Genomic DNA, 25,898 nt, shown 5'->3' on the forward strand with positions numbered 1-25,898 from the left:
TAAATCAATAAATATTCATTGGAGAAGTATATTTTCTCAGATGTTGTGTTTTCCATTTGTTCATTTGCACGAATCCAGGATAAAGAGCATTAAGGTTGCAATCAGTATGTCCGAAAATAAGTCTCAAATAATCTGGTACACAATTCCTTAATGCTTTGAATGATTGGAATCAAAAGGTGGCTGTCACTCAAAAATATATCAGAATTGCCTGCTGTGATTTCAGTCAGACTATAAAACTGGTAAGTAATTGAATACAGTTGGCTGCCCATATCCACAGATTTTGTAACCACAGATTCAACCATCCACACCTTGAACCTTGGTTTGGCCATTTTTAAAATATCTCTGTATATAATGGGACTTGAGCATCCCTGGATTTTGATATCCAAACCCCAGCAGCTACCCACTGTATGCAAAATATTTTTTTTCAAGCCACCTTGTTTTGCTAGAAGTCAGGTAGAGCAGTCTATCATTTGTCCTACAGCAGTGCATGTTATATGCCAGAAAAAAAACGCAACGAAGAAGGCTATTTTTCTTTGCATGTGACATTCAATAAATGATAACCTGGAATTTATATGACGAAAATAATAAGGCAGTCGTTCTCAACCTGTGGTCCCCAGGTGTTTTGCCTACAACTCCCAGAAATCCCAGCCAATTTACCAGCTGTTAGGATTTCTGGAAGTTGAAGGCCAAAGTACCTGGGGACCCCCAGGCTTAGCACCACTGGAATGAAGTATTATATTCACTTTATATATTTTTGTGGAATTCTTAGATGCCAGTACACCATTAGATTTTATTTTGCATAAGATTACTGGACCCAGAACTACAGACACAACACAATCAGTTATAGTTCCTCGTAGCAATGAATTCAAATTGCAGGAAAAAATATTCTACCTAAACATTAGGAAGACCTTCCTGACAATAAGTGCTCTTCGACAGTGGAATATGTTCCATCGGAGTGTGGTGGAGTCTCCTCTGGAGGTTTTTAAGCAGAGGCTGGATGGCCACCTGTTTGGAGTGCTTTGATTGTGTGTTCCTGCATGGCAGAATGGGGTTGGACTAGATGGTCCTTGTGGTCTCTTCCAACTCTGATTCTGTGATTCATTTTGCTGAATAAATGTTTTAGTGCTGCAAAGTTTTTTTTTCTTTTGGATTATTTTTAGGTGAGAGAAGTTTAAAGTCATCCAGTGTGCATCAAACACATTGTTTTGATTTAAGTAGGATAATGCCAGCTCCCAGGACACAATGCCCACCCCCTCTTTTTTAAAAGTCACTTCAGCTGCCAGTGCAGCTGGCAGTTTTGTCAGGCATTGGAAAAACTGTGTAGACAAGCTTCTCAAAGGATGGCTGATGAAATGTTACAATCAAGATTACTGACAGTAACTGTGGGATAAATGCCGTTAATTTCCCCAGTGCTAAGTGTTGTTTTGTCTTCTGTGTCAAGCGCAGCTAATCAAACCCTCCTTTTCCGCACACGGCAGGCATTGCACATCGATTGCCCGGAGGCTCCTGGCTCTGAAGCCAAAGAGAGTTGCTATGGGAATCAAGAGGGCACTTGGAGACAGGATCCAGGGCTTGGCTCTCTCCCATCCAGGGTTGCTGGAGTCACAGGAATGAAGAGGGGGAAATGAAAAGGAGGTGGCAGGGAGGCAGGGAGAAATGCAGGCATGTCAGAGGAGGGACTGTGGCAGCTTGCGGCTGGGGAATGGAGGAGAGCAAAGCAGCGCGTTCATCAGGCAGAGTAGTGGCTCTGCTACGGTTACCCATCCTGACCATTTTCCTGCTGTAGAGTTAACCTGGGAAAACTACCATAAAGTCTGAATAGAGGCAAGTCTTTGGAAGGATGGGATCCAGCTCTTCCACCTACCGGCCCAAGTACATTTATTTGGATATTGATGGAAGGATTCAGAAGGTACTTTTCCCACTCCTCCTTTATGTGCCGCTACTGTCTTGACCTGATTGCCTTTGAATTAATTTGGTTTCTTTTTCTTTTCTGTATTGTGTTGGTGGAATTGCACTCTCGTTAGACTCTGAATGTTGTTTCCTTCCTGAGGCAGCCTGAAAATATGAGCAGTGTCATTCTCACGCAATCTTCAGTTTTACAAGCGCCTGTGATAAATGACAAGAGGACTCTTGACAGCATATTAATGGTCTCAGGAGAGCATAGGATTTGGGATGCTTGTCTGAATGCTTACTTAACTGGAATAATTTTGGAGTGCAGAGATATAGATGTGAATGCAAAGTTTCAGAGGAGTTTGTGGCTTCTAAATTAGTTTGTAAGGGAGATTAAAATTGTTTAAGTGTAGAAAAATCATTATCCTTGTTTGTAAAAATATCTGCTTACAGCACTGTTTTCAAAAACCTTTACTTATATGCACACCAGCATACACACGCAGAGTTAAACTTCTTCCATAACTTCCAATATGATTTCAGTAGAGATGAAAGTTAACAAAGTGTGGAAGTTAATAAAGGAGGGAGCTGAATTTTCAACTGAAATGAGAATAGCAGATATTTATTTTGTGCACACCCTAGCTTCTCATTTCATAGTCTCTCTTTATAATGACGAATGGACGATAAATGTTCTAAATTTGACTTGACAATCAAATCACTTTCATATTTGACGTGTATTTTTTCAAGCCATGGTGTCACACATGTTGTCTTGTTCAGTATGGAAAAGAGCATATTGTAGATAGTTCATTCTCCTCTTTCCTCTAATTAGGCCAAAGTACTGGTTTAATATTGAAGTGTTTCCTAGTCTACGTTTGTATAGCAAACATAGGCTCCAATCCTATACATACTTAGTAAAGGTAAAGGTTTTCCCCTGACATTAAGTCTAGCCATGTCCGAATCTGGAGGTTGGTGCTCATCTCCATTGCTAAGCCAAAGAGCCGGCATTGTTCATAGACACTTCCAAGGTCATGTGGCCAGCATGATAGCATGGAGCACTGTTAACTTCCCACCAAAGCGGTACCTATTGATCTACTCACATTTGCATGTTTTAGTATTGCTAGGTTGGCTGAAGCTGGGCCTAACAGCGAGAGCTCCCCCCACTCCCCAAATTCGAACCACCAACTTTTCATTCAGCAAGTTCGGCAGCTCAGCAGTTTGACCCACTGCACCACCGGGGGCTCCTTATACATACTTAGATGGGTATAAAGTGCACTCACTTTAATGGGACTTAGTTCTGAGGAGGAAGGATTAGGATTCTGCTGAAATATTTATTATTTATTTCCAGCATTTATACCCTGCCCTTCTCACTCGGGGGGACTCAGGGCAGCTTCCAGATGTGTTTTAGTTGTAAAATACATCAATGTTCAGCTGAAATGTTAGATTAAAATATTAAATTGCTTGAGATCTAGGAGACTGCAACCACAGTAGTAGGATATTCCCATTGCCATTGGAATGATATGCCCATTGTAATGAAAGTAACTGGAGGTAATCTTGCTTTTAGGACATGCTCCGTAGCATGGAAAAGAAAGCAAACATGCAAATCTTCCTGTAAAAGAATTATAGTAACAAACAAAACAAACAAAACTCAAACAAATTAAATATAAATATTTTCCTTTTGAGAGAAACATTTGAGATGCCTGACAATGATATAGTATACATTAATATTTCTCAAAAATTGATATCTAATAAGCCATTGTTATGATGTCATAATACACACACAATGACAAGAGCACTTTTGTGGTGATCTGGATCCTTCAAAGTGCTTGGAAACTTCAAGTGGTATGAAATACAGCAGCTAAAGTTTGGCTGAGTGCCCATTCTAGAGAGCATGCAATTGGTTTTCAATAGCTTCCAGCCCATTTGCAAGCACACTAAGTGTTAGTCATCAGCTTCAAAGCCCAAAGCAGTATAAGTCCGTGACATTGGCAGAATTGTTCTTTACCCATATAAACCTGCCCAGGCACCACGTTTGCTGGTAGAGGCTTTGTTTCCTCCTTTTGCCATCAGAAGCTCAGATGGTTCTTCACATCCTATTGCCACCAGAAGTTCAGAACGGCATTTTTAACCTGCGTTAGCTAGTGGGACAATAATTTTCCATGAGGTCCATGTAGCCCACTTTTTTTTGACATATTTACCCATTACTGAGCTAAATTTTTCCCACACTGTGATTTTGATTTAGTTTCATTTTTATGTTTTCACTTCTCTTCAATCCTCTGCCTCTTTTCATTCACCCCTCCTCTGTTATTGTGATACTGGTTGCTAGTTCTTTAGTTTGGATTTGTTTGTTTTAATGGGTGTCTGGCTTTTTTCTTACCATCTTCATTTTAAAACGATGCTCCTAGGTCTGTTTTGATTAGCCTTCAGAGCCCAAAGCAGGATAGAAATATTTAAGTCAATAAATAGATACATGAATGATTATAATTACAGTTCCAATACAGGAAATTACATTTACCAGAACTCGACAGCACAATTTTCAAGGAAGAATCAGTTTCCAAGAAACTGCACAGTTATCATGGGGGCTGTCATCTTGACTCTCAACAAGACATACATACTGTTCATTTCTAAAGCACAAAGGGAGACAAAAAAAGAAAATCGAAAAAGGCTCTATGAAGCCAGATGTCATGAATAGTCATCATTTTTTTTCTTCCCCTCCCATTCTAACTCTGCGCGAAGTATTTGTTTCAGTTGTTTATCATTGTCATGCTTTGGCTGTTTGAGGCTTCCAAAGACAGGTTAAAATCCAGTGGGAGCAGGATGAAGCTGCACAGAAATAGGATAAAATAGAAATAAGAAGAAACAAGGAAAGACAGCTGAGGATAATGACCTTCATGAACAAGAAGTTCCAGAATATGGTCTACAGGACCATGGACAGTTCCAAATCAGCCATACTGCCAGAAATGAAGTAAACCATTGTAACTGGGCAACTAAGACCCTCCAGATGTTTTTGGCATGTGGTTCCTATTAGCTTCAGCCAACAGCACAACTGGAAAGAAATTTTGGGAGTTCCACCCAAAAACATTTGAGGAGCCACAGTTTCCCACTCTTGTACAGGTCTTGATATCAGGCCTCATTTTCCAACCTGGAGCATGGATTTCTTCAATGCTCTCCGGTTTCTTGATGAGACTTCTGGTATTTTGGACAAGCAGGAGTGGCAAACATGATATCTGGGAAAATGCAACCTTGGGGAACTTCCAGCTGCCTGACTGTGTGCTGTTGTGTGTGTTTGTGGCTGTTGGCCACTTAGTCTGTGTTAGGACCTTATCACACACACTTGTACATCATCTCTGACACTCTGCCTATTCGTGCCTAAGGGTCCTATCACATAATGCATAGTCTGTTTTGTTGGATACTTGTAAGCGCTCATAGGCAAAGAGTGTGCTGTGAGTACTTTTTGAAACATAGGAAACACTTGCCTTTAATAATCTTCAATTTCTCCATGCATATCAGAAGCAGTTTTTAATGTGTGGTGGGTAAACCCATCTGCATTTCATCTTTTGTGCCAGTGACGTATCTTTTGGGTGAGTTTTTTGGGGTGGTGTTTTCATCCTGCTCAATTCTCTTTTGCTAAAATGGCCAGCAGTACACTTCCAGTGGCAGTCAGAGAAAGACTGCGAATAAAACTATAAATGTTTTCTGCTTTCTCATTGTTTCCTTTTTATTCTTATTTTTAAATTTCAAAACTGAGAGGCCATTCTCTGGCCACCAACAAACTTTAAATACATCATAGGGATCTCAATAGAGTCACTGTAAAGGGAATAGTTCATCAGGGCTAGCCAACTTGCCATTTTCTGGATAACACAATTTATTCCTATATCTATGTGAGGACAAAATCACTCTTTCAAATGAATTTTATTGTAAGTGTTCTAATTTCTGCTTTCACCCTCAGATTATCTTCTATACCAGCCATGCACAAGATTTCCAATATCAGAGAAAGTGTGTGGTAGGAGAGATCTCTGTCTTCCACAAAGATAGTTACAGTAGAAGAGTCCTCCCTTGCACTCAGAGCAGATACGATATAATGATCTGGGATAATACAATGGGACCAAAATGTTTTGAATCACTCTGGTTTAGAAAACTGAGTTAGAAGTATCATTAAGTTATGTACAGTATGACCTCCGTTTCCATGGGGGATACATTCCCAGACTTCGTATGGATATGCAAAAAAAAAAAAAAAAAACCCACAGATAATCCTGAGCACTCTATATAGTGGAAATGAAGCACTTCTAGCCCAATAATACCATGGAATTGCACTAGGGGACCCAGAAAAATCCCACATTTTATCTAAGGTGGATAAATGAAACTATGGATACCAGTCCCACAGATACAGGGGTCATGCTGTATCTTAATTATTACCTTTGACAATAAAGAACAAGACAGATGTCTAGACCTCTTATTTTTGTAATGATGACAGTGCACTCATCAGTTCCTAATCATAAACAGAAAAGGTTATCTGAATTCTATTAAATCAAACACATATGGATTTTTTTAAAGGATGTATTGTAGACTTCTTTCAAATGCTTGATATAGAATATGTCCTGTAATCTGGAGACATGTTACATTGATTCTCCCTGTTCACCACTTCCAAACACTCATACAAATCTGTTTTTCCCCATAATTACTGTCTTTAAAGCATTTTATTATTGATGACTACAGGAGAAGGACAACTGCCTGAAAAGACACTTTAAGGTTTGATAAAACATTGCTAGATAGTTATTTCCTACTCAATTTATCACTAGCAATATATTATCTGTATAGTGCTGGGGCTGAAGAATGGGGAGATAATACATTGTATCTCATTTAGTCAGAGTTAGGGGTATTGAAATTATTTTTCTCCATACGCATGGCATCAAGATAGAAGAAGCGCTTTCGTTATCCAAAGTATTCAGTTCTCGAAGGAGCTTATTAAGTGAATTCTAGGCTGTCCTTTGACATGATTCTGCAGTGATTTAAAGGTCTCTTTTATGTCATTTATTATTCTATAAATTTGAAAGAGTTTCTTTTCAAACCACAATCCACAGTATGCTGATGTATTACAATGAGCACAGGCATACATTGGAGCATGTGTGAGGATTATATCTGGGTAATAAAGATGGGGATGATAAATACAGTACAGAGCCATGAATCCAATTAGATGATAGTTTATTGGTCAACATTTGTGGTATAGCCAGTAGACTTCTATTTGAAAATTGTGAAATGGGGTGTTACATAGGAATAGGCCAGGATATAATCAGTGAGCAGCTCTTATGAAATCAATTCGGAAGTGGGCTAGCAGGCAACGTTTGAAAACATTGCTTTTTTGACTGAAATCCTCAGGGCTACTGACCATGCTGGATGGGGTTGGCATCTGAAGTCCAAAATGGGTAACTTTCCAAAGCTTCAGTAGGTACTATTGTATCATATTTCCCTTCAGAAATATCCACAGATGGCACCCTAAAGACAAGTATTTTGAACTCTGTGCTAAGTGAAACTACAACAAATGCTGAACATTTTCTGCAACTTGGTCATTTAATTCGGTGCAATAATGTTTTTACTGAGTGTCATGTTTAAATTTATTGTTTCTTCTAATTTGGAATTTTTATTATAGTGGGTATGTTATTGTCATTTTATACTTTTGATATTAAGTGAAGTAGTTGTGGCATTGAATGTTTGCCATTTATATGTATGTTAACCTCTCTGAGTCCCTCTGGGGAGACAGGCCGGTCTAGAAATAAAGTTGATTGTTATTATTATTATTATTATTATTATTATTATTATTATTATTATTATTATTATTATTATTATTATTCATTAACAAATAGACAGAAGTCTTGCTGATCCTGATTAGTCCAAATACGTTAACCTTTGGAAAACCAACCTTTAAGAGCATACAAATGTAACTGGGTCATATTGACTGAAAGATGTCTATCATTCTCAGGTGGATATGACCTTGAGAATTCACCAAACAATTGCTACTAGGGCTATCCAGCTGTTTTGTATGTATCCTGGAGCAAATCAGACTGACTACAAACTGGGTCAGGGCAGACTGAATCACTTCCATAATTGGACTGAATTGGTACACAGTATTTTGAAGCATCAGGTGCTGCAATGACAATGAAATGGGGAAAAAAATAGCCAACTCCTAAACTAAACCAGCCATCTTTGGGCTTATTTTGATTGGTACCAGATGAGATCAGATTATGTCTATTCAGTTTCGATCAGATACTTTAGTGCTTTGAGTGCTAAATCAAAAAAAGATATCAAACAGGTATACTCAAGCATTGCGTCACCAATATGTTCAAGGAAACACACGGTGGCGTGATCAGGAAGGTTTGGGTTGTATTTTGCCAGTTGAACACTCACAGTCAGCATGGTCTAATGGTCTGAGCATTGACCTACAACTCTGAAAATCAGGGAAACTCACTTGGTGATCTTAGTCAAGGACAACCCACCTCTGAACAAATCTTGCCAAGGAAACCCTGAGCTAGGTTCACCTTGGGATCGTTGCAAGTTGGAAACGGCTTGAAGGCTCACAACAACAACAAACAACAACAAACTTAGCACTTGCTTCCAAGTCCAAGCAAGACTCTCACAAGCAATTTTTATTTTCAGTGCCCCCAAGGAGAGACTGTGTGAGGTCATTGAAATTATATATTTCCTGTTATTTCCTTAAGTGTAGCTGTAAAAGTAGCAGCCTGTGACTGATTGTTAGGAGTGCTGGGTGGTAAAGCTGTGTTTGTGGAGTGGAGTGGCATTAACTGATTGTGATCAAGCCTTTCTCTCAGTCTAAGAACTTGAGCTGCAGTTTGTTTTAGTTGCTTTAAACTCCTTAATATTGCTCTTTATTTTATTAATTGCCCTGGGGCTTGTGGAATCATACTCATTTGTAGATCTGACTGTTTAGTTTACCTTGAATCCCACCCACCACCATTAGCACAGTTTCCTAAAGGCTAATGGTGGTGGATGGGATTAAAGATAAAGGAAACAAAATATATTCTGAGGTGGTTTGCCTTTGGCAAAGGGTATACAATGATACCTTGAGTTAAGAGTTTAATTTGTTCAGTGACCGAGCTCTTAACTCAAATTGTTCTTACCTCAAAGTGACATTGAAATGCTATTAATCCGTTCAGGTCCCCCTTTTTGTTATGTGTTTTTAAATAGGAAATTTTACCTTATAAATAAAAATAATGTATAAATGCACATTAACATGGAACAATAAAAAGAAAAATAAACTTTAAAATGGTAAAAGCACAAAGTGAAGAGGCAGAAGCATTATTTTCTTCATACTGTACTCATTCCCTCCCTCCCTTACTCCCTCTCTCTCTTCATAAAGCCAAACTTTCCAGAAATAAAAACCACATAAAATCAAGTAACCCAAAGTTTCTCAAAGCAAACAAGAGCAAAGTGGACAGCAATCTTCCAAAGCAGACAAGAGCACGAGGCACAGAGGCTGCTCCCTTGAAGCCCTAAAGCCCTGTACTCTCGCACTAGCACTCTCTCGAAACTTGTGCTAGCCCTCACACTGGCACTAGCTCTTCGGTCAAAACTCTCTTAAATTGGGATGCTCTTGTCAAGGTTCCACCGTATAAGTTCCCCAAGGCATCCAAAGGATTTTTATGGGTGAATGTGAATTTGAGCCTTGGTCTCCTCTATGCCAATGTTCAAGCCACTCTATGAGGCTGGCTTTCTGGGATCAAATGCAAAACACTAACAGGTGAGATAGAAGCCAGCATGATATGAGTGTTGGGTCATGACTCTGACCAAGACTTAAATTCCCATTCAGCCCTGAAAAAACCACTGGGTGACCTTGGGCAAGTCATACATTTAGCCTCAGAAAGCCCTGTGGTAGGCTTGCCATTGAGTTACCACAAGTAAAACACACCACCACCACCACCACCACAACAACAACAACAACCTACAATGGGACCTAAATATGATAAAGACAACAGATTTTGTCTAATCTTGGAAACTAAGCAAGGTTATCTATTGTTAGTACTTGGATGGAAGATGGGCAATGAATATCAAATAGTATAACTATTTCAGAAAAGGGGATTGGTGAAATCACCGTTGGATATTATTTGTCTAAGAAATAGACAAATTACCTACCTCTAAAAAAACCGTATGAAATTCATAGGAACACCATAAATTGAGAGGCAACCTGAAGGCACATACATATGCACTATAAGCTGAAAGGATATGGTTTGTATATGCATTTGTTTAATAAGATGCCTATTGTTTTAACATTTTAATTTAATTGCTTCATCTTTTTAGTACTTTTTGTATATCTGCATAGACATTTTACTAGCAATTACAGAAAAATTCATATTTCTATTCCTCAAAGCAGTAAAAACACCTAGAATCCTGCTGAGATAGTTGCTGCTGCATGTTTTGTGTGAGGCAAAACTATTATTTTTATTGCCACTTGATTCACATTTTGTCTGAGAAAGCATTCTTCTTCCTATTATCTCTTTACTACGTATTTGCTTATTCATCTATTTCTCTGTTTTCATCCCTTTTATTTAACCTCACCATAAGGCATCTCTGCACCAGTGACACATGGATTGGTGTTGCTATATTTTCTTTCTCATTAAAATGAATAAAGTACAGCGGGATCATTGATGGTGACACTGAACAGGATTAGAGGGGCTGTGGGAACTGGAGCCGCCCTGTGCCCACTCCTGAAGAATGGAGAAGGCAGAAGATTTTTTCAGTAACAGAGTAATTAATTAAAAAGATCCTTCATAACCCTGATACATACAGCTCAAGAGCTCCCTTCATATCCATGCCATGTTTCAATTGCCTAACTTTCATGATTTTGAAACTATTCTGGAGAGAAAGCAAGAGACACATTGATGATGGCGGTTGTGAGTTGATAATGATGATATATTTGTTCAGTATGAAGGCAAAGGCGCAGCGGGAATAGGGATATTCACAAAAAAACCCTCTGAAGAAATCTTGTTAAGAAAAGTCCACGATAGCTTTGCCTTAGGGTTGCCATAAGCCAGAAACAACTTGAAGGCGCACAACACACATACACAATGTGGGTTCTAAAGCAAAGGGTGAACTTTTATGGATACAAAGGACTCTTTGCTACAAAAAGGTGCCTTCAAAATATGGACTGTGGTGAGAAGCACAGCAAAAGGTTCATTTAAGTTGCACACCAAATGTCTGAACCGAGTTCTTGCGTTGTAGATGTTTTCCTCTAAAACGTAATTGCAACACTATATTCTGTATTGGGAGCATATCTTAAAATAGCAGAACAAGGAAAATGTTTTCCCGGTTTCCTTTCTGGAATCGACAAAAGTTATTTGAATATGTGAAGCTGATCTCCCTCCCTCCCTCCCTCCCTCTCTCTCTATATGTACATACTCACACACTCACACACTGCATTTCTTCAATACTAAAGATCTCATCATATTGAGGTCTAACTTGCAGGTGATAGCAGGGGATTCACCATGGATTGTGGTGAATCCGGCATAGGGCGTGGGGAACCCATTGCCCTGTGCACAACATCACCCACATCGCCCCTTACCTCATCCCACGGAGGGTTGGGGGGGGGGAGCGTCACCTTCTTGCTTCTCCCCGTTCTTCTCAATGGAACACAGGAAGCCTTCTGTGTTCTCACTGGTGCCTATTACTACGGTTTCACCTTACCTCAGGCGCAGAGACCCACCAGAAGTAGATCTACATCATGTGATGATATTCGGCGAGCTCCGTGCCTGTCATAGGATGGGCAATTTTCCCCATGTGATGAGGTCATAAGATGCCATCAGTTGTAAGACACATATTAATTTCAGTACCACTAAAATACAAAAGCTGTATACATAATATAAGCATCCAGAATTCTAAGATGCACCCCATTTATAGAGATGTTTATTTAGGGAAACAGTGTATCCCAGAATCAGAGAAATATGGGATATATTTATATATCCTGCAGTTCATATCTTGTGTTGCTTATCAATATGAAGTGGGAGTTTTTGTGAATCATGATGTTTACCTAGGCTATTTGCAAAACTCAGTTAGAGAAGACTAACAAACCTTTATTAATTTGCTATGTTGCATCCAATATGTATGCTAATAATGTACCAATGTGCATCGCCTTTAGTTAAATACCACCCGTTATTACTTGTACATACACAAAAAAGAGGGAAACATCTGCTATTTTTTTACATCTTCCAGTTTGGGTCTTAATTAACCAGAGTAACTATCTGACTTCCATTTGTTCTCAATTATATTGCCATATCCCAGTTATCATGCATGCATTCTGTTCAATGGTAATTGATTTCAAGGCTCAATGGCCCTGCATATTCTACAAGTTCATTCTAAGTTCAACAGCAATAACATCGGATCACCACTGACTGCATTCTCCAAGAATTAGCTGATGCTTTTTCTCTCTCTTACACAGTTCCTCCTCACACCATTATTTGCTGAGATTTTGTTTCCTGCTAAGATTTCAGGCAGATCTGATTGCACCCTGTTTAACAAAAATAAAATAAAATAAAATGATTGCTTTCTTTCTATGACTTAGAATTGGAAACTGTGATTATGAGGACAACAACCATTGTCAAAAAATTCAGAGGTATTGTGAAAAGTGTCAAAAATGGAGTCAGAATGAATTATTTCATTCAAAATGGCATTTTATAGTAGGAAAAAATAGTGAAAAGGTGAGAAAAGCACCTGAAAGTATGAATAGTATCATTTTCTAATTCAGTCACTAGATGTCACTGGATTTCAGAGTATCTGGGTGGAGTCAGGATTTCAGAGTATCTGGGAGTTGTGTTCTTGTGGAAGACAAGAAAAGCCATGCCTGCCTTTGTGACAGTGAGCCTTGTAAAGGACATTATGGAACCCAAAAGAAAAGTATCCAAGACGAATGGAAGCAATGTTATTGCTGTGTTATTCAAGTCATGTTTTACTTATGGTGAACCTATCATGGATTTGCTGGTTTGCTGTTGCCTTCCTCTGAGGCTGAGTATGATTTTCCCAAAGCCTGAGTGGGGATACAAACCCTGGTCTCCAACATCATAATCCAACATTCAAACCATTGCACCATGATAGGTCTCCGTGGAAAAACTGACCACATACAAAACTAAAGTATAAAGACAATAGCCTTGGTTAAGGTGTAGACCAGGCCTGCAGAACCTGTAGCCCTCCAAGTATTTTGGACTTCAACTCACAGAATTCCTGTCATTCCTGAGGATTCTGGAAGTTGGAGTCCCAAACAACTCGAGAACCACAATTGTGCAGGCCTGGTATAGACCCTCTATGTCTCTCCCTTCTTGCTCCTCAATTATAACTCAATAAATAGAATGCAAGATTTCTCTTCAGCAGGCATATATATATATATATATATATATATATATATATATATATATATATATATATATATTAAATGTGTTCAGAATGATAGTTGAAGAAATGAATATCACTGTGATCTGACATATTTGCCCACTTCCATTGTGTCAGAGAATGTATGCATAAAGTATAAAACTGCTGCACTTTGATAACCTTTGAATTATCATGTCTCTATACTACATAAGCCTAGTATTCAACTTTTGATGAGAAATACTTAGGATTCAGAAAGCTGTAGTTCAAGAAAAAGCATACTAGAGTTCTCTAGCACAGAATGCTAAATACCTCACAGGTTTGCTTAGGTTGAAGTCATGACAGTTAAAGTGTCCTCCAACTGCTGTAACTGTATATTATGGGTATATAGGCAGTCCTCGAGTTACAAAATGACTTACAGTTAAGAGTGGGAGTAGATCAACAGAAAGTGAGAGAAATCTACCCCCCACCCCCCGGAAAGAGTTATTATGGCGAAAAGTTGTCTCAGTGGAAGCTTGATCACCAATCTTTATTTACACAACAAACCAAATTTTTCAGAAACTTATTATCACAGAGACAGAAAGTGAGGTGAAATCTTCTGAACAGGGGCACAGACAGCAAAACACACACCACAAAGGTGTTAACCCTATCCTATGCTATCCAACACACACACACACACACACACACACACACACACACACACACACATATATATATTCTGACTTACAAGCAAATTCAGTTTAAGAACAAGCCTACAGAACCTATCATGTTTGACTGCCAAAATATAGATACTATTTTAAGAGTTAAGGCAGCGATTTGCTTCCATGGCAGTGAGATGATAAATCCACTCCGTTTTATAATCCAGACTTCTCCATGGCATTGAATCTATCCACAAAACAACTTCAATAAAGATTACGTCCTTAAACCAGAACAAAACACAGAGAGGATTTCTGTTTAAACAAAACTATTACTGCTCCTATTTGTCATATTCAATTTGTGAGTGTGCATGAAAACATACAAGTTCAAACTGCACTACTCAGATTCAGAGGTAGTGTTATAACTTCCTAGCAAGTATCTGATAACCATGTTGTTGAAGGCTTTCATGGACGGAATCACTGAGATGTTGTGCATTTTCCAGGCTGTATGGCCATGTTCCCCCAACACAGGTGTGGAAGCATGTATTCAGAAGTAGACAAATCATGTATGTTTAAGTGGGAAATTATCTTGAAAGTTAATTCCATATCTAGTTAAAAATTGTAATTAAAATTGCTCTTGGAAGGTGTTCTTCAATTTGTTTTCTTTGCTTTTCTTTTGGAAGGTGGCCTTCAGTAAGTATTGCAACTCGAGAGATATTATGGACCTCTTCTGTATTGCAACGGGATTACCAAGGTAAATATTCTTTTCTGGCATGATTCTGTTCTGTGTGCATGCAAATGATATTATGTTTCCAAAATAAATAGTTGCCTGCAATAATTATGAAAAAACAGAAATGTCACAAGAAGAATATCAAATAGCTCAAATATTCTGTGCCTAAGATTTCCCATACTTTTTATATACGGGAGAGCCAGTGTGGTATAGGGCTTTGAGCACTAGACTAGGGCTCTGGAGACCAGGGTTCAAATCTCCACTCAGCCATGGAAGCCCTTTGGGAAAGTCATACTTTCTCAGCCTCAGAAGAAAACAAAAGCTAAACCTCCTTGACAAAGTTGCCAAGAAAACCCCATGATAGATTCATCTTATGGTCAATATAAATGGGAAACAACTTGAAACATAGTTTCTACTTGCTAAACATCTGCAAGATGATAGCATCCCAACGCATGAGAAGCTGCAAAGTTTAGAACTGCTATTGTTTCTCAGATATCCTAAATTCTCTCAACAATTAGTACAGGAGCAGAATAATCCACCCTTTTACTATCAATAACATTGATTTTAGCTTGAAAGGCTCATGGGAAAATCAAATGAAGCATCTTCTTCTTTGGGCAGTTAGGCTGATTGTTTGGCTCTAGTCCCTGTATGACTCAATTGCAGAAGTCTTATTCACTTCAGCAGAATATTCATGGATGGAATATTTCAAATGTTGGATCATTGAACTATATATGAGTATTACATTACCTTCAAGGTTTGTTTATCCACATTATGTAAAATGTTAATGAAAGACGTAGGCATTTCATAAGTGTCCACAAACCTTGTGTCAGAAATCATCTAGATAATTGAATTAGTAATGTCCTCATATTACTCTTTAAAAGATATGCTCTTCTTCTTTGCAAGATGCAGTGATCTCATGGAAACTCTTTTCAAAACTACGTTTATTTTACTCATTTCACCCATAAAAACTCTTCACTTCTGCTCAACCCAATGTGCTTTGCAGCTGCTAATGACATGTCTAATTTCAATCCATAAATATAGGCTAAACCTTGTCACTGGTCCATACCTTGACTTTGTTGGCACAGGCGACTTATTTAACAGTCTAAGCTATTTACAAAATGTAGAAAAAAACAATTTTAATGAACTTCATGAATTTGTTCTATTATTGTTTAATTTTTCGATTCAGAGGAGTGAGATGTAATCTCCCTGGCAACTCTGAACAATGATGAAGAAAACATCTCCACCTGACTTAATGTGTTTTTTCTGATTGTAGCAAAAGATGCTCAGAAAAAGAGTTTTTTTTAACAAAATCAGGAGGAAAAGGAAATATTATTTCTTCACCTAAAAATGTATACATAGTCTATACTAGGTTTTTAAAAGGGAATTTCTTTTAATGCTATATTTATCTGTTATTACATCTCAAATAGGAACCAAGTCTTACTTGTAATGTAATGTACAGTACAAACTCCATACCTGTGGTACTGGAAGCTGTGGGTTTTTTTTCTCCACATTTGATAAAATATATCTTCTTTAGGTATTTTCTAGACACTCTAGCACAACTCTGTGGTGTTCTTAGACCAGAAGTACTCTGTTTCTATATGATTCATTATAATCCATATTTGCTGCCTATAGATGCAGCAGTCATACTATATATACAACTGCCATTTTGCAGAATACATGCATAATGAGGAATACTGAAGTCCCCAGTGGTGCAATTGGTTAAACTCTGTGCAGGCAGGACTGCTGACCAAAAGATCAACAGTTAAAATCTGGGGAGTGGGGTGAGCTCCCGTCTGTCAGCTCCAACTTCCTATGCGGGGACATGAGAGAAACCTTTCTCAACGGTCAATTCTCTCACACCAGAAATGACTTGCAGTTTCGGGGGGGGGGGGAGAGGAATACTTCGGGGAAATACTAAGAACAGAGCATGGAAAGGTACTTTTAGGACCCATCTACACAGCTACATAAAATCCAGATTATCTGCTTTGAACTGGATTATATTATTCTACACTGCCATATAATCCAGTTCAAATAAGATAGTCTGGATTTTATATGGCAGTGTAGATGCGGCCTTAGAAAGCTTACTAATTAGAGCTACCTCAAAAGTAGCATCTTCTCCTTCCTCCTCTGCTTCTCCTCCTTCTGTTTCTTTATACCCCACTTTTTCTCTCCCCAAAGGAGACTCAAAGTGGCTTACATTAAAAGCATTCCAATACAATACAATACAATTGCCACTCTGGTAACAATTATAAAAGAACTCAGTCACTGTTTGTTCCTGAAAAATATTATAAATTGTTACTTTCATTTAATTAAAACAAACAACAAAATGTTACAAGCCACTGGACTGGTCAAAAAACACACTTTCCTGGCAACCATCTAATTGTCGCATGAACACCCCTATTTGAACATGAGACACACATGGGGCAGAATAGAAGATAAAACCATGTGATATTCTTCTGTCACTATAAAAATAACAAATCTATTATAGTTACACTTCTGACTTAAGTTATGATCATAATGCATCTTGACTATGCATTCATTAACAGAGAAATTACTTACTGGCAAGCTGTTTTTTAAACTAGTCATTTTTGAGCTTTGTTCAGAGAAAAAATATTCCTTTTTATACATTCCTGAACCTATCATGGGAGCAAGAAACCATAGTTAATAGCAAACTCCACTAAAGTTTATAATTTCCTTTGCTGAATTCCGGACAGGAAATAATCAGGGCCAGCTAACACTTCCCAACATAGAATTCCCCAGGCAGGAAGCAGCCAGGCTTTCAAATTGCAAGGCTTTTCAGTGCTTATCAAGGTGATTAATTGCAACATACACAATTGCCTCCAACAGACAAGAGTTCTTTCTCCCATGCTGGACATTCCACAGATATATAAACCCCACTTGCCTAGATTCCAACAGACCTCACAATCTCTGAGGATGCCTGCCATAGATGTGGGCGAAACGTTAGGAAACAATGTTTCTGGAACATGGCCATACAGTCCAGAAAACTCACAGCAACCCAGTGATTCTAGCCATGAAAGCCTTCAATAACACATACGGTAGGATATATTTTGTCAGTCCTGGTCCCACAACTACAGGATTGTTCTATGTTTCAAAAGCCTTGTGGCTTCCACTTCCTTGTCGGTTACTGTCCTCTTCAGTTATTCTGATTAATATTTCTTCATTTCTTCCGCCTCTGCCTAATATGTTTTAAAATACTTTTAAGGGCGTTCATCTGAGTGTTCTCAATCTTTTGATTGCCCTTAAATAATAGCTGCCATTTCCCTCTTACCCCCCTCAGGTGTCCAACTTCAGTCTGATTTATCCAAAAAAAAAAAAACCAACATTAGGACTTGCCATCAAGTGTATGAGGGGGCATGAGAGACTGCCGTCATGGCTTGATGCCGTTAAATAAATAGAGCTTTAAACTTTGTCTTCCAGGAATACAACCATTTCACTCTTCACAGTCGACGGCTGCATGGTATCTATTGATCCTACCATGCCAGCAAACTCAGAAAGGCAAGTATATTTACTTGTAACTAATGAAAGCCCAGAGACATCATTGTGATTTACTGTATTTTTATGTTTATGTTTAGTTTGCATACCAGGCATAATATGCAGTGGGAGATAACAAAAAATCCTCAACCTTGGGCAGTTTTAAGGATCCTTTCATGTTTTTAAAATCATATTAAATCATGTGTAGTGATGTGTGAATACAAGATGTAGTTGCGAAGAGCATTTTTCCGTCCCACTCTGCTGCTTCCTCTGGAACTTGACAGTTGTTTATAACTCATAAGTTTCTTTAGACTTTTACCAGAAGAAGCAAAGCACAACATTCTGCATGCTGCCCTTTTTCGAGAGACGGTTAACGTATAGTGTAAGATTTCTCTTTTCTCAAAGTTCTTAATTTCCCCTGGCATCTTATGGTTCGCTTGGCTCCTGTGTTTCCCTCTCTCTCACACACAAGCACACACTGCAGTTGTTTATCCTACAAGTCATACTTTTCTTCCCTGGTTTTGTTTGAGCTTAACCCATTGGATCTCAAACATGAAAGCAGCTGCTGGGCTTGATTTGAAGCTGCAGGACTGTGTATGTTTTCAGCACTGGTTAAATATATCAACGAATTGGGGATAGGCACAAACAGGGTAACCTTTTCCCTTGGTAACGCTTGAACACAACATGTTCCTCAGGCAGTCCTTCTTCCCACATCTTATGCTGGTGACTTCATTTGAAAATACAAGTTATAATTCTTTTGTCTTCTTTTGTTTCCAGGACTCCATACAGAATAATACCAGTGGCTACTGAGCAACAAACAGGTACAAGTTTTCATCAGAAAGTAATTTTAGCACATTTCTTGTGTTTCCAAACAGGTACATGTTATTTTAATCAGGAGTGACTTTAGCACATTTCTTGCATTTTATAAACAGACAAATATTATTTTAATCAGAAGTAATTTTAGTACTTTTTTGTATCTGTAAATCTGGGGGGCTTTTTGCATAATGCAAATATAGCACTATGATGCCACTTCAATTGCTATGGGATCATGGGATTTGTAGTATGGGGAGCTAGTAGAGCTCTCCGGCTGAGATTTCTAAATGGCACTCCCTATACTACAAATCCCAGGATTCAATAGGATGGAATTTATTTAAATGGATACTGAATAATGTATCACCAGAAGTGAAACCAAACTAAATTAGGTGCTGTTAATAGATTATGAGACATTTTCATGCCTTTTACACTTAAGTGATTATCATGAGAGTAACCACTTTTATTTATTTTGTGTCAAAAGCACTGCATAATAAATAAGTTTAACACTGATACAGTGAAAGGAACATAAGCTGCTAGATAGATTTAGACCAAAAACGGGCAATAGCAGCTGCATTGTCTGTAGCTTTAAACAGTTCTTTCCCTGTGCATGAGGCAGGGCATTGTGGGCAAGCATACAGATCCAGAGTTGTTTGTTCTGCTCCACAGTCGCACAGGGTGGAGGTAGTGCCATTTTACCAGGTTATCTTTTGATCTGCCAACTCTGCTTCTGAGTTGGAAGTCCCTGAACAGACTTCCAAGTTGCCCATTCTTGGTTTGTTCCTGGAGGAAGACTCTTTGTGGGGGGGGGGGGCATCCACAGGGATATTCTTGCTGTTGCTGGAGGAACACTTAGAGGAGTAGTGGTTCTCATAAGACTTGTCCTTGATTTAAGTCTACTGGGAGGAGGTTGGTAGGGTGGCTTTCACAGTGTTCAACCTATTTCTCTCACACATCTTCACATGTATTCAATTCTATTGAACCATCCACTCTAGAAACAGTAACCTACTGTGTTCATCATATGACATAGGCTTCAAATGTAGGATAAACATATCTTGGCGTTTTTAAGCATTTTAAAGGGTTACTTTTCTAGTCACTTTCTAAACTGGTTGGCAAGTGACTTTTTTGTAAATTACCCGTATAGAGATGGGTAAAATGGCCAATTCTGTCATGTGATAAATTCCCCCTGTTCTCCGCTTTAAAATGAAACCGTTACACAATTTGTGGGAGGAGCAGAAATGCCCTTTTAAGGAAAAAAAACCTCTGCCATTACCTTTTGTACACCTTTTGCTCAAGGAGAGGGGGGGGGGAGAAAGAGAGAGGGGATGACTGGCCTTGCGGCAGAAGGAAGGGGGCCATGTTAGAGATAGCAACCTTCTCAAGCCTCCTCTGTTTAATGCTTTGTCTGTTTTATAATGTGTTGGTTTATTTCCTGAAGTGTATGTCTTATTTGGTTTGCAGTTTTCTTAGCTCTATGTACTTGAAGCAGTGGGAGGGGCTGCAGACCATGTGACTGGCTCAGTGACTGTTTAGAATGCAGTTTAAAAGGATGACAGTTAAAGAATGACAGTTGAGGCTTGAGTCTGTTTGAGTACAGAAGCCAGTCTTAGGAGTGAAGAAAGTTGAGGCTTGAGTCCCTTAGAAGTAGACCGTTATGAAAGAGAGCTGTACAGAGCAATGTAGATTTGAAGAGACTGTTAAAGACTGTAAGTTAAAGATACAAACTGAAAAGTTTTAAAGCTTAACCTGACAAGAAATATACTTGTATATTTAATTACATGAAGTTATAACTAAAACAAACACAGTATTTTATAGAAGTCTACTTGAATCTTTGTCAATCACTGGAGGACACTGTGTATCAAGCCAGTGGTCCATTCAGGGTGAATCTGAGGTCGTGAGAACAGGGTCTAAAGAAGACCCTGTTCTCAAAGGATTCATAACACAATCACAAAAGTTCCTAAGGAAAACAAGTTGGTAACCTGAGAAAACGAAGAAGTTAGTGTTCACAGGTAGTTATCAATTCAGAGGCAATTAAACCGCAGTCATGCTTTCTGCACAACTGACAAAATACAAGGGGAGAAAACTGATAAATGTCAAATGTAAATCAATGCTACTGCAATGAAGAAAATCAATTGCAGAAATATCAGGTTTTTTTTTTAAAAAAAAAGTCTTGAATACCAGCAGTACTAACAAGGATAGGGAACCAAGGGTCTGCAAGATGTTGTTGGATTATATCCCATTCTTCCTGACCACTGGCCATGTGTGCTGGGGCAACTGTTGGAGTTCCAAAACATCTGGAAGAGGAGAAGCACCTCATCCCGGCTCCAGAGTTGCACCTTATCACATTATTCTTTACTTCTGTTTTGAATATGGCCATCTTAACTTGTTTTTCATTCTATTATTCTTTGCTTTCCCATTTCTAAATATCAGATGATGTCCCATTTCACACTGCACACTTTTACTGCTTGTATACCACTTTACCTGCCATGACTGAATCCAACTGTACCTTGAGATCTGCACTTTGATGAATTATTAGAACTCTTAGGCTAAGACATCTGAACACCCCAGCAAATGGCAAATCCCACACTCCCATTTATTGTAGCCTTAGCAGTAAAAGCAGTGGCATTGCTAGGGGGTGCTGGGAGATGCGGGTTGCACTAAACAACACCAGCATAGAAGATTAAGCTGAAATGACAGTCTATAAATTTGTGAGTGGAATTTTTAAATAAGAAAAAATGAATGTAGTTGAATAAAACCACAAAAGCATTTTTCATAAGCTCAGTTTATACATACCATATCAATATACTCACAAGGCTGAAATTCTGTGCTAATTTATTTTTTTAATCTTGTAATGCATATGTGTTCTAGTTAGAGTTGTCATTATTACTGTTACAATGATGCTTCAAATCACATGGTTTTGTCTGCATGCACTTTTTATAACTATTGATTTTGTCAATTGTTCCACTATTTTAACTACAATATTGTGATATTGTCTAATATGGGAGGAGGTTTATGGGTAAAGAGATTCAGTTTGGATACCCCTTTTCATTTTAAGGTAACCATTTACCTCCGAGGCCCAGTTCTCAATGAGGCTCTGAGAGGGAGGAGATGAAAGATACAACACATTTTATTTTGCAAAATAGAGACCTGTGGGCAGCATGAAAATGAAGTGCCACCCTGAGACTCAACTTGGTTGGGGCTTTATAGGATTTCCAAGGACTTTTCACAACTCCCAACAACCTTTTTCTCAGGCCCTTTTTCCTTTCCATTCCTCCTTCATCATCCCATATTGTTCTTTGATCACTTGTCCAAACAAGTAAGCAATTTCCCCTACAATTTCCCGAGTATAATCATTCAATACCAAACACAATTTGGTCCTGTTTGAAGCTTCAATTTGGCCCAATCAATCAAAATCAAACTACATCAAAATGATATTTCTATTTCATATATCTAAGACTGCAGTCTCTAAGGCTTTATTGTCCTACTTCTGGCTTGACATTCCCAGACCTTCAATATATAAGGAAGTGATGGGCTGTTTATTGCTGCCATTTGGTAGAGCTTGTGGTAACCCTTCTTATTGTCCTTGTTATTGATCTCTTCTAACACCAAGATAGCACTAAGATTTATTTAATCAAACCTACCCTTCATATTATTGCTATTTATTAATCAAATTAAATCAGGCCCTCGTTCTTTGTTCCCTTCATCGGGATGACACCCACCTTAGCGACGCAACTGAATTAAAATGGCACTGGAACAATGTGATTATCTAGCCAGAATTAAAGACGTGAGAAGCGAGCAGCAGCAGAAACAGCATAGCTACATCATATCCAGGGCTTGGAAAAGTTACTTTTAGGGGCACAGTTCCAAGAATCTCTCTCCTCCCAGCATTATGGCCACTGGCAAAACTGCTTGGAAAGACTATGAGTGCAAATGAAGTGTGCTGCTCCAAATGATTGTCTTATTTTTAAAAAGCAAGCAAATAAAAAGCTGCCCTAAATAAAGAAACCTTCATTGTGGAGTGGAAGCAATAAAGGAAGAGACAGTGTGACTCTTCTGTTCTAAAATGGAATTGGGATAAGAGTTTAAAGACATCAAAACGTTAATTGCTGCTCTTTTGCAGAGCATTGGCCTCTGATAATAACTTGCCAATTCACAGCACAGCTTCTGCATTCAAGCTGGAAGTGTCCTGGGACCCCGGCTTCCCACTGTCAAATCTGTCCTTCTGGCCAGTATGCAAAGTTATAGAGCAACGAACAAAAAACAAACAAGACAGTAACTGACCTCTGGATAAACAACTCGGGAATGTTGAATGAGCACAAACGGATGCTGCTGTACTGCTAGGAGGCTTATTTGAGAGACACAGAGAACATGGATCCTGATAGATGTGCCAATTTATTGTGGTGATTATAAGCAGGATTTCAAAGAACTCTTGCAGAGCTGGTTTAATAATTCAAGATATGACCTATCTCGGTCAATTTTTCAAGCAGACAAGACAAAATTGGCCAATTACACCAAGATAGAATACATTTCTTCTAGAAAGGGGTTTTTTTTCTGACTAGCTGTCTCCCTACAAGGAAGATTTTTCTTATATCTCTCCCTTGTATTGGGTCAGATGATGTGAACCTTTTTTGAAACTACGCCAGAAAATGTGGGGGGGGGGGGGTTCAAAAATACTTTCATTAACACTCTAGGTGGTGCAATGGGTTAAACCCTTGTGCCAGGAGGACTGCTGACCGAAAGATCGGTGGTTTGAATTGGGGGAAAGGGGTGAGCTCCCATCTGTCAGCTTCCCCATGAGAAGCCTCCTAGTAGGTAAAGGTTTTCCCCTGATGTTAAGCCCAGTCATGTCTGACTCTGGGGGTTGGTGGTCAACTCCATTTCTAAGCCGAAGAGCCGGCGTTGTCCGTAGACACCTCCAAGGTCATGTGGCCGGCATGACTGCATGGAGCGCCATTACCTTCCCGTCGGAGCGGTACCTATTGATCTACTCACATTGGCATGTTTTCGAACTGCTAGGTTGGCAGGAGCTGGAGCTAACAGCGGCCGCTCACGCCGCTCCCAGGGTTTGAACCTGGGACCTTTCATCTCCAGCTCAGTGCTTTAACGCACTTCGCCACCGGGGCTCCAGAATAGTAAAAAACATCAAACATCCAGGCGTCCCCTGGGCAATATCCTATCAGACAACCAATTCTCTCACATCAGAAGCGACTTGCAAATTCTCAAGTTGCTCCTGACACACACACAGAAATCACCTCTCTGCTCCTTGGTCGTTGGTATAAGGCTTTGAATTTCAGGCTGAATCAAATAAAGCAGTATAAGTGGCTATACAAATGAAAAACTGGGATTATAAGAGGTGTGGTTATTGGCATGGGATGATGCTTTAATTCTTATGTCTTGAGCTTGCCTACAATAGATAGTCTGCTGTTGCATTTGAATTAGTATGTTTGTATCTGTAAGATAAACTTTCTTCTGGTTTATATTACTGAATAAGGTCACCATTACCTGGTTTGGAAGTTAATTTGTTCAGGGAGTAATGCTCAACCATATTATAAATCAAGCATTACTTCCAACAGAAACAGGATTCAACAGGCAGCCAGGCCAGCGGGGAAGTGGTAGATTTTGAAATATAGGATATCACTTTGATTTTCTAGGTGCTTTGGACTTCGGCTAACAGACTCCCTCACTAGGGACCATTCTGTGAACTGAAATCTAAAGCAACTGGGGGACAAATCACCCTTCCAGTCAAAATGTAGACAGCTATGTTGACCTATGGAATTTTTGATTAGAGGAGACACCTTTTTCCTGTGATAACTCTTTCACGGTTGAATTTATCATCTGAGGGGTAGATTTCTCTCACTTCTTATTGTTTCACCGCAATTCTTAACTATGAGTCATTTGTAAGTCAGATGTTTGTAATTCAAAGACTGCCTGTAATGTGTCTCTCCACCAGAGGCAGGTCTTCTATCAAGCTAATTGGTCTTGGCCATTTGAGACAGTTGTTGCTGTGTGCCTTCAAGTAGTTTCTGACTTATGGCCACCCTAAGCTGAATCTATCACAAAGTTTTCTGAAGCTGAGAGTTTGTGACTCATCCAAGGTCACATTGTGGTTTTCATGACTGAGCAGGGAATTGAACCCTGGTCTCCAAATTTGTAGTCCAGTGCTCAAATCACCATACCATGTTGGCTTTCCTGTTTTTTCAGTTAGACTAGGGACAGGTCATAAGAGTACTTTCTTGATTGGAAAATTCCCTTCCAATTGATTTGGGAACAATATCTCAACTCAAGGAGGAGTCCAGGGCAGTGACAAATAATATCAGGCATCCTCAGAGGTTGTGAGGTGTTGGGAATTAAGCAAATGCGGTTTATATCTGTAGAATGTTCGGGGTGAGAAACAACTCTTGTCTGTTTGAGGCAGGTGTGAATGTTGCAATTGGCCAGCTTGATTAGCATTGAATAGCCTGGCAACTTCAAGGCCTGGCTGTTTCCTGCCTGGGGGAATCCTTTGTTGATGAACCAACCTGAACACAGCATATTATTTGAGAACACAGAAATGCTGGACCACTTTAACAACCACCATGTCAGACTACACAGAGAAGCCACTGAAATCCACAAGCATGTGGACAATTTCAACAGAAGGGACAAAACCATGAAAATGAACAAAATCTGTCTACCAGTATTAAAACACTCGAACATCAGGACAGTGAATAAAGAACAACACTCTGAAAATAGGGGAATTCAGACATCAAACAATCAGGGCCAATTAACGCCACCCAACAAAGGATTCCCCCAGGCAGGAAACAGCTAGGCTATTCAATGCTAATCAAGGTGGACGATTGCAACATTCACACTTGCCTCAATAAGACAAGAGTTCTTTCTCCCACCTTGGATATCTTTCCACAGACATATAAACCCCACTTGCCTAGTTTCCAAGAGACCTCGCAACCTCTGAGGATGCCTCCCACAGATGTGGATGAAACATCAGG

The 25,898-nt window shown here is 39.1% G+C and overlaps 1 protein-coding gene across 3 annotated transcripts in view; it reads left to right on the forward strand.

The window, feature by feature from the left end:
- Positions 1-1,343: 1,343 nt before the first annotated feature.
- pde9a (phosphodiesterase 9A) overlaps positions 1,344-25,898 on the forward strand; it is a 97,351-nt gene continuing 72,796 nt past the window's right edge. Inside the window, exons 1-4 of one of the 3 annotated variants that reach the window (XM_062975148.1) lie at positions 1,344-1,909; positions 14,567-14,637; positions 18,052-18,129; positions 18,883-18,926. In XM_062975148.1, the coding sequence (XP_062831218.1) occupies positions 1,841-1,909; positions 14,567-14,637; positions 18,052-18,129; positions 18,883-18,926 (262 nt within the window). In that variant the 5' untranslated portion in view covers positions 1,344-1,840. The remainder of the gene's footprint in view (positions 1,910-14,566; positions 14,638-18,051; positions 18,130-18,882; positions 18,927-25,898) is intronic. The other 2 variants (XM_062975142.1, XM_062975143.1) reach the window with 2 other exon arrangements.

This window comes from Anolis carolinensis, chromosome 3 (genome assembly GCF_035594765.1).
Source record: "Anolis carolinensis isolate JA03-04 chromosome 3, rAnoCar3.1.pri, whole genome shotgun sequence".
Classification (NCBI taxonomy): Eukaryota; Metazoa; Chordata; class Lepidosauria; order Squamata; family Dactyloidae; genus Anolis; species Anolis carolinensis.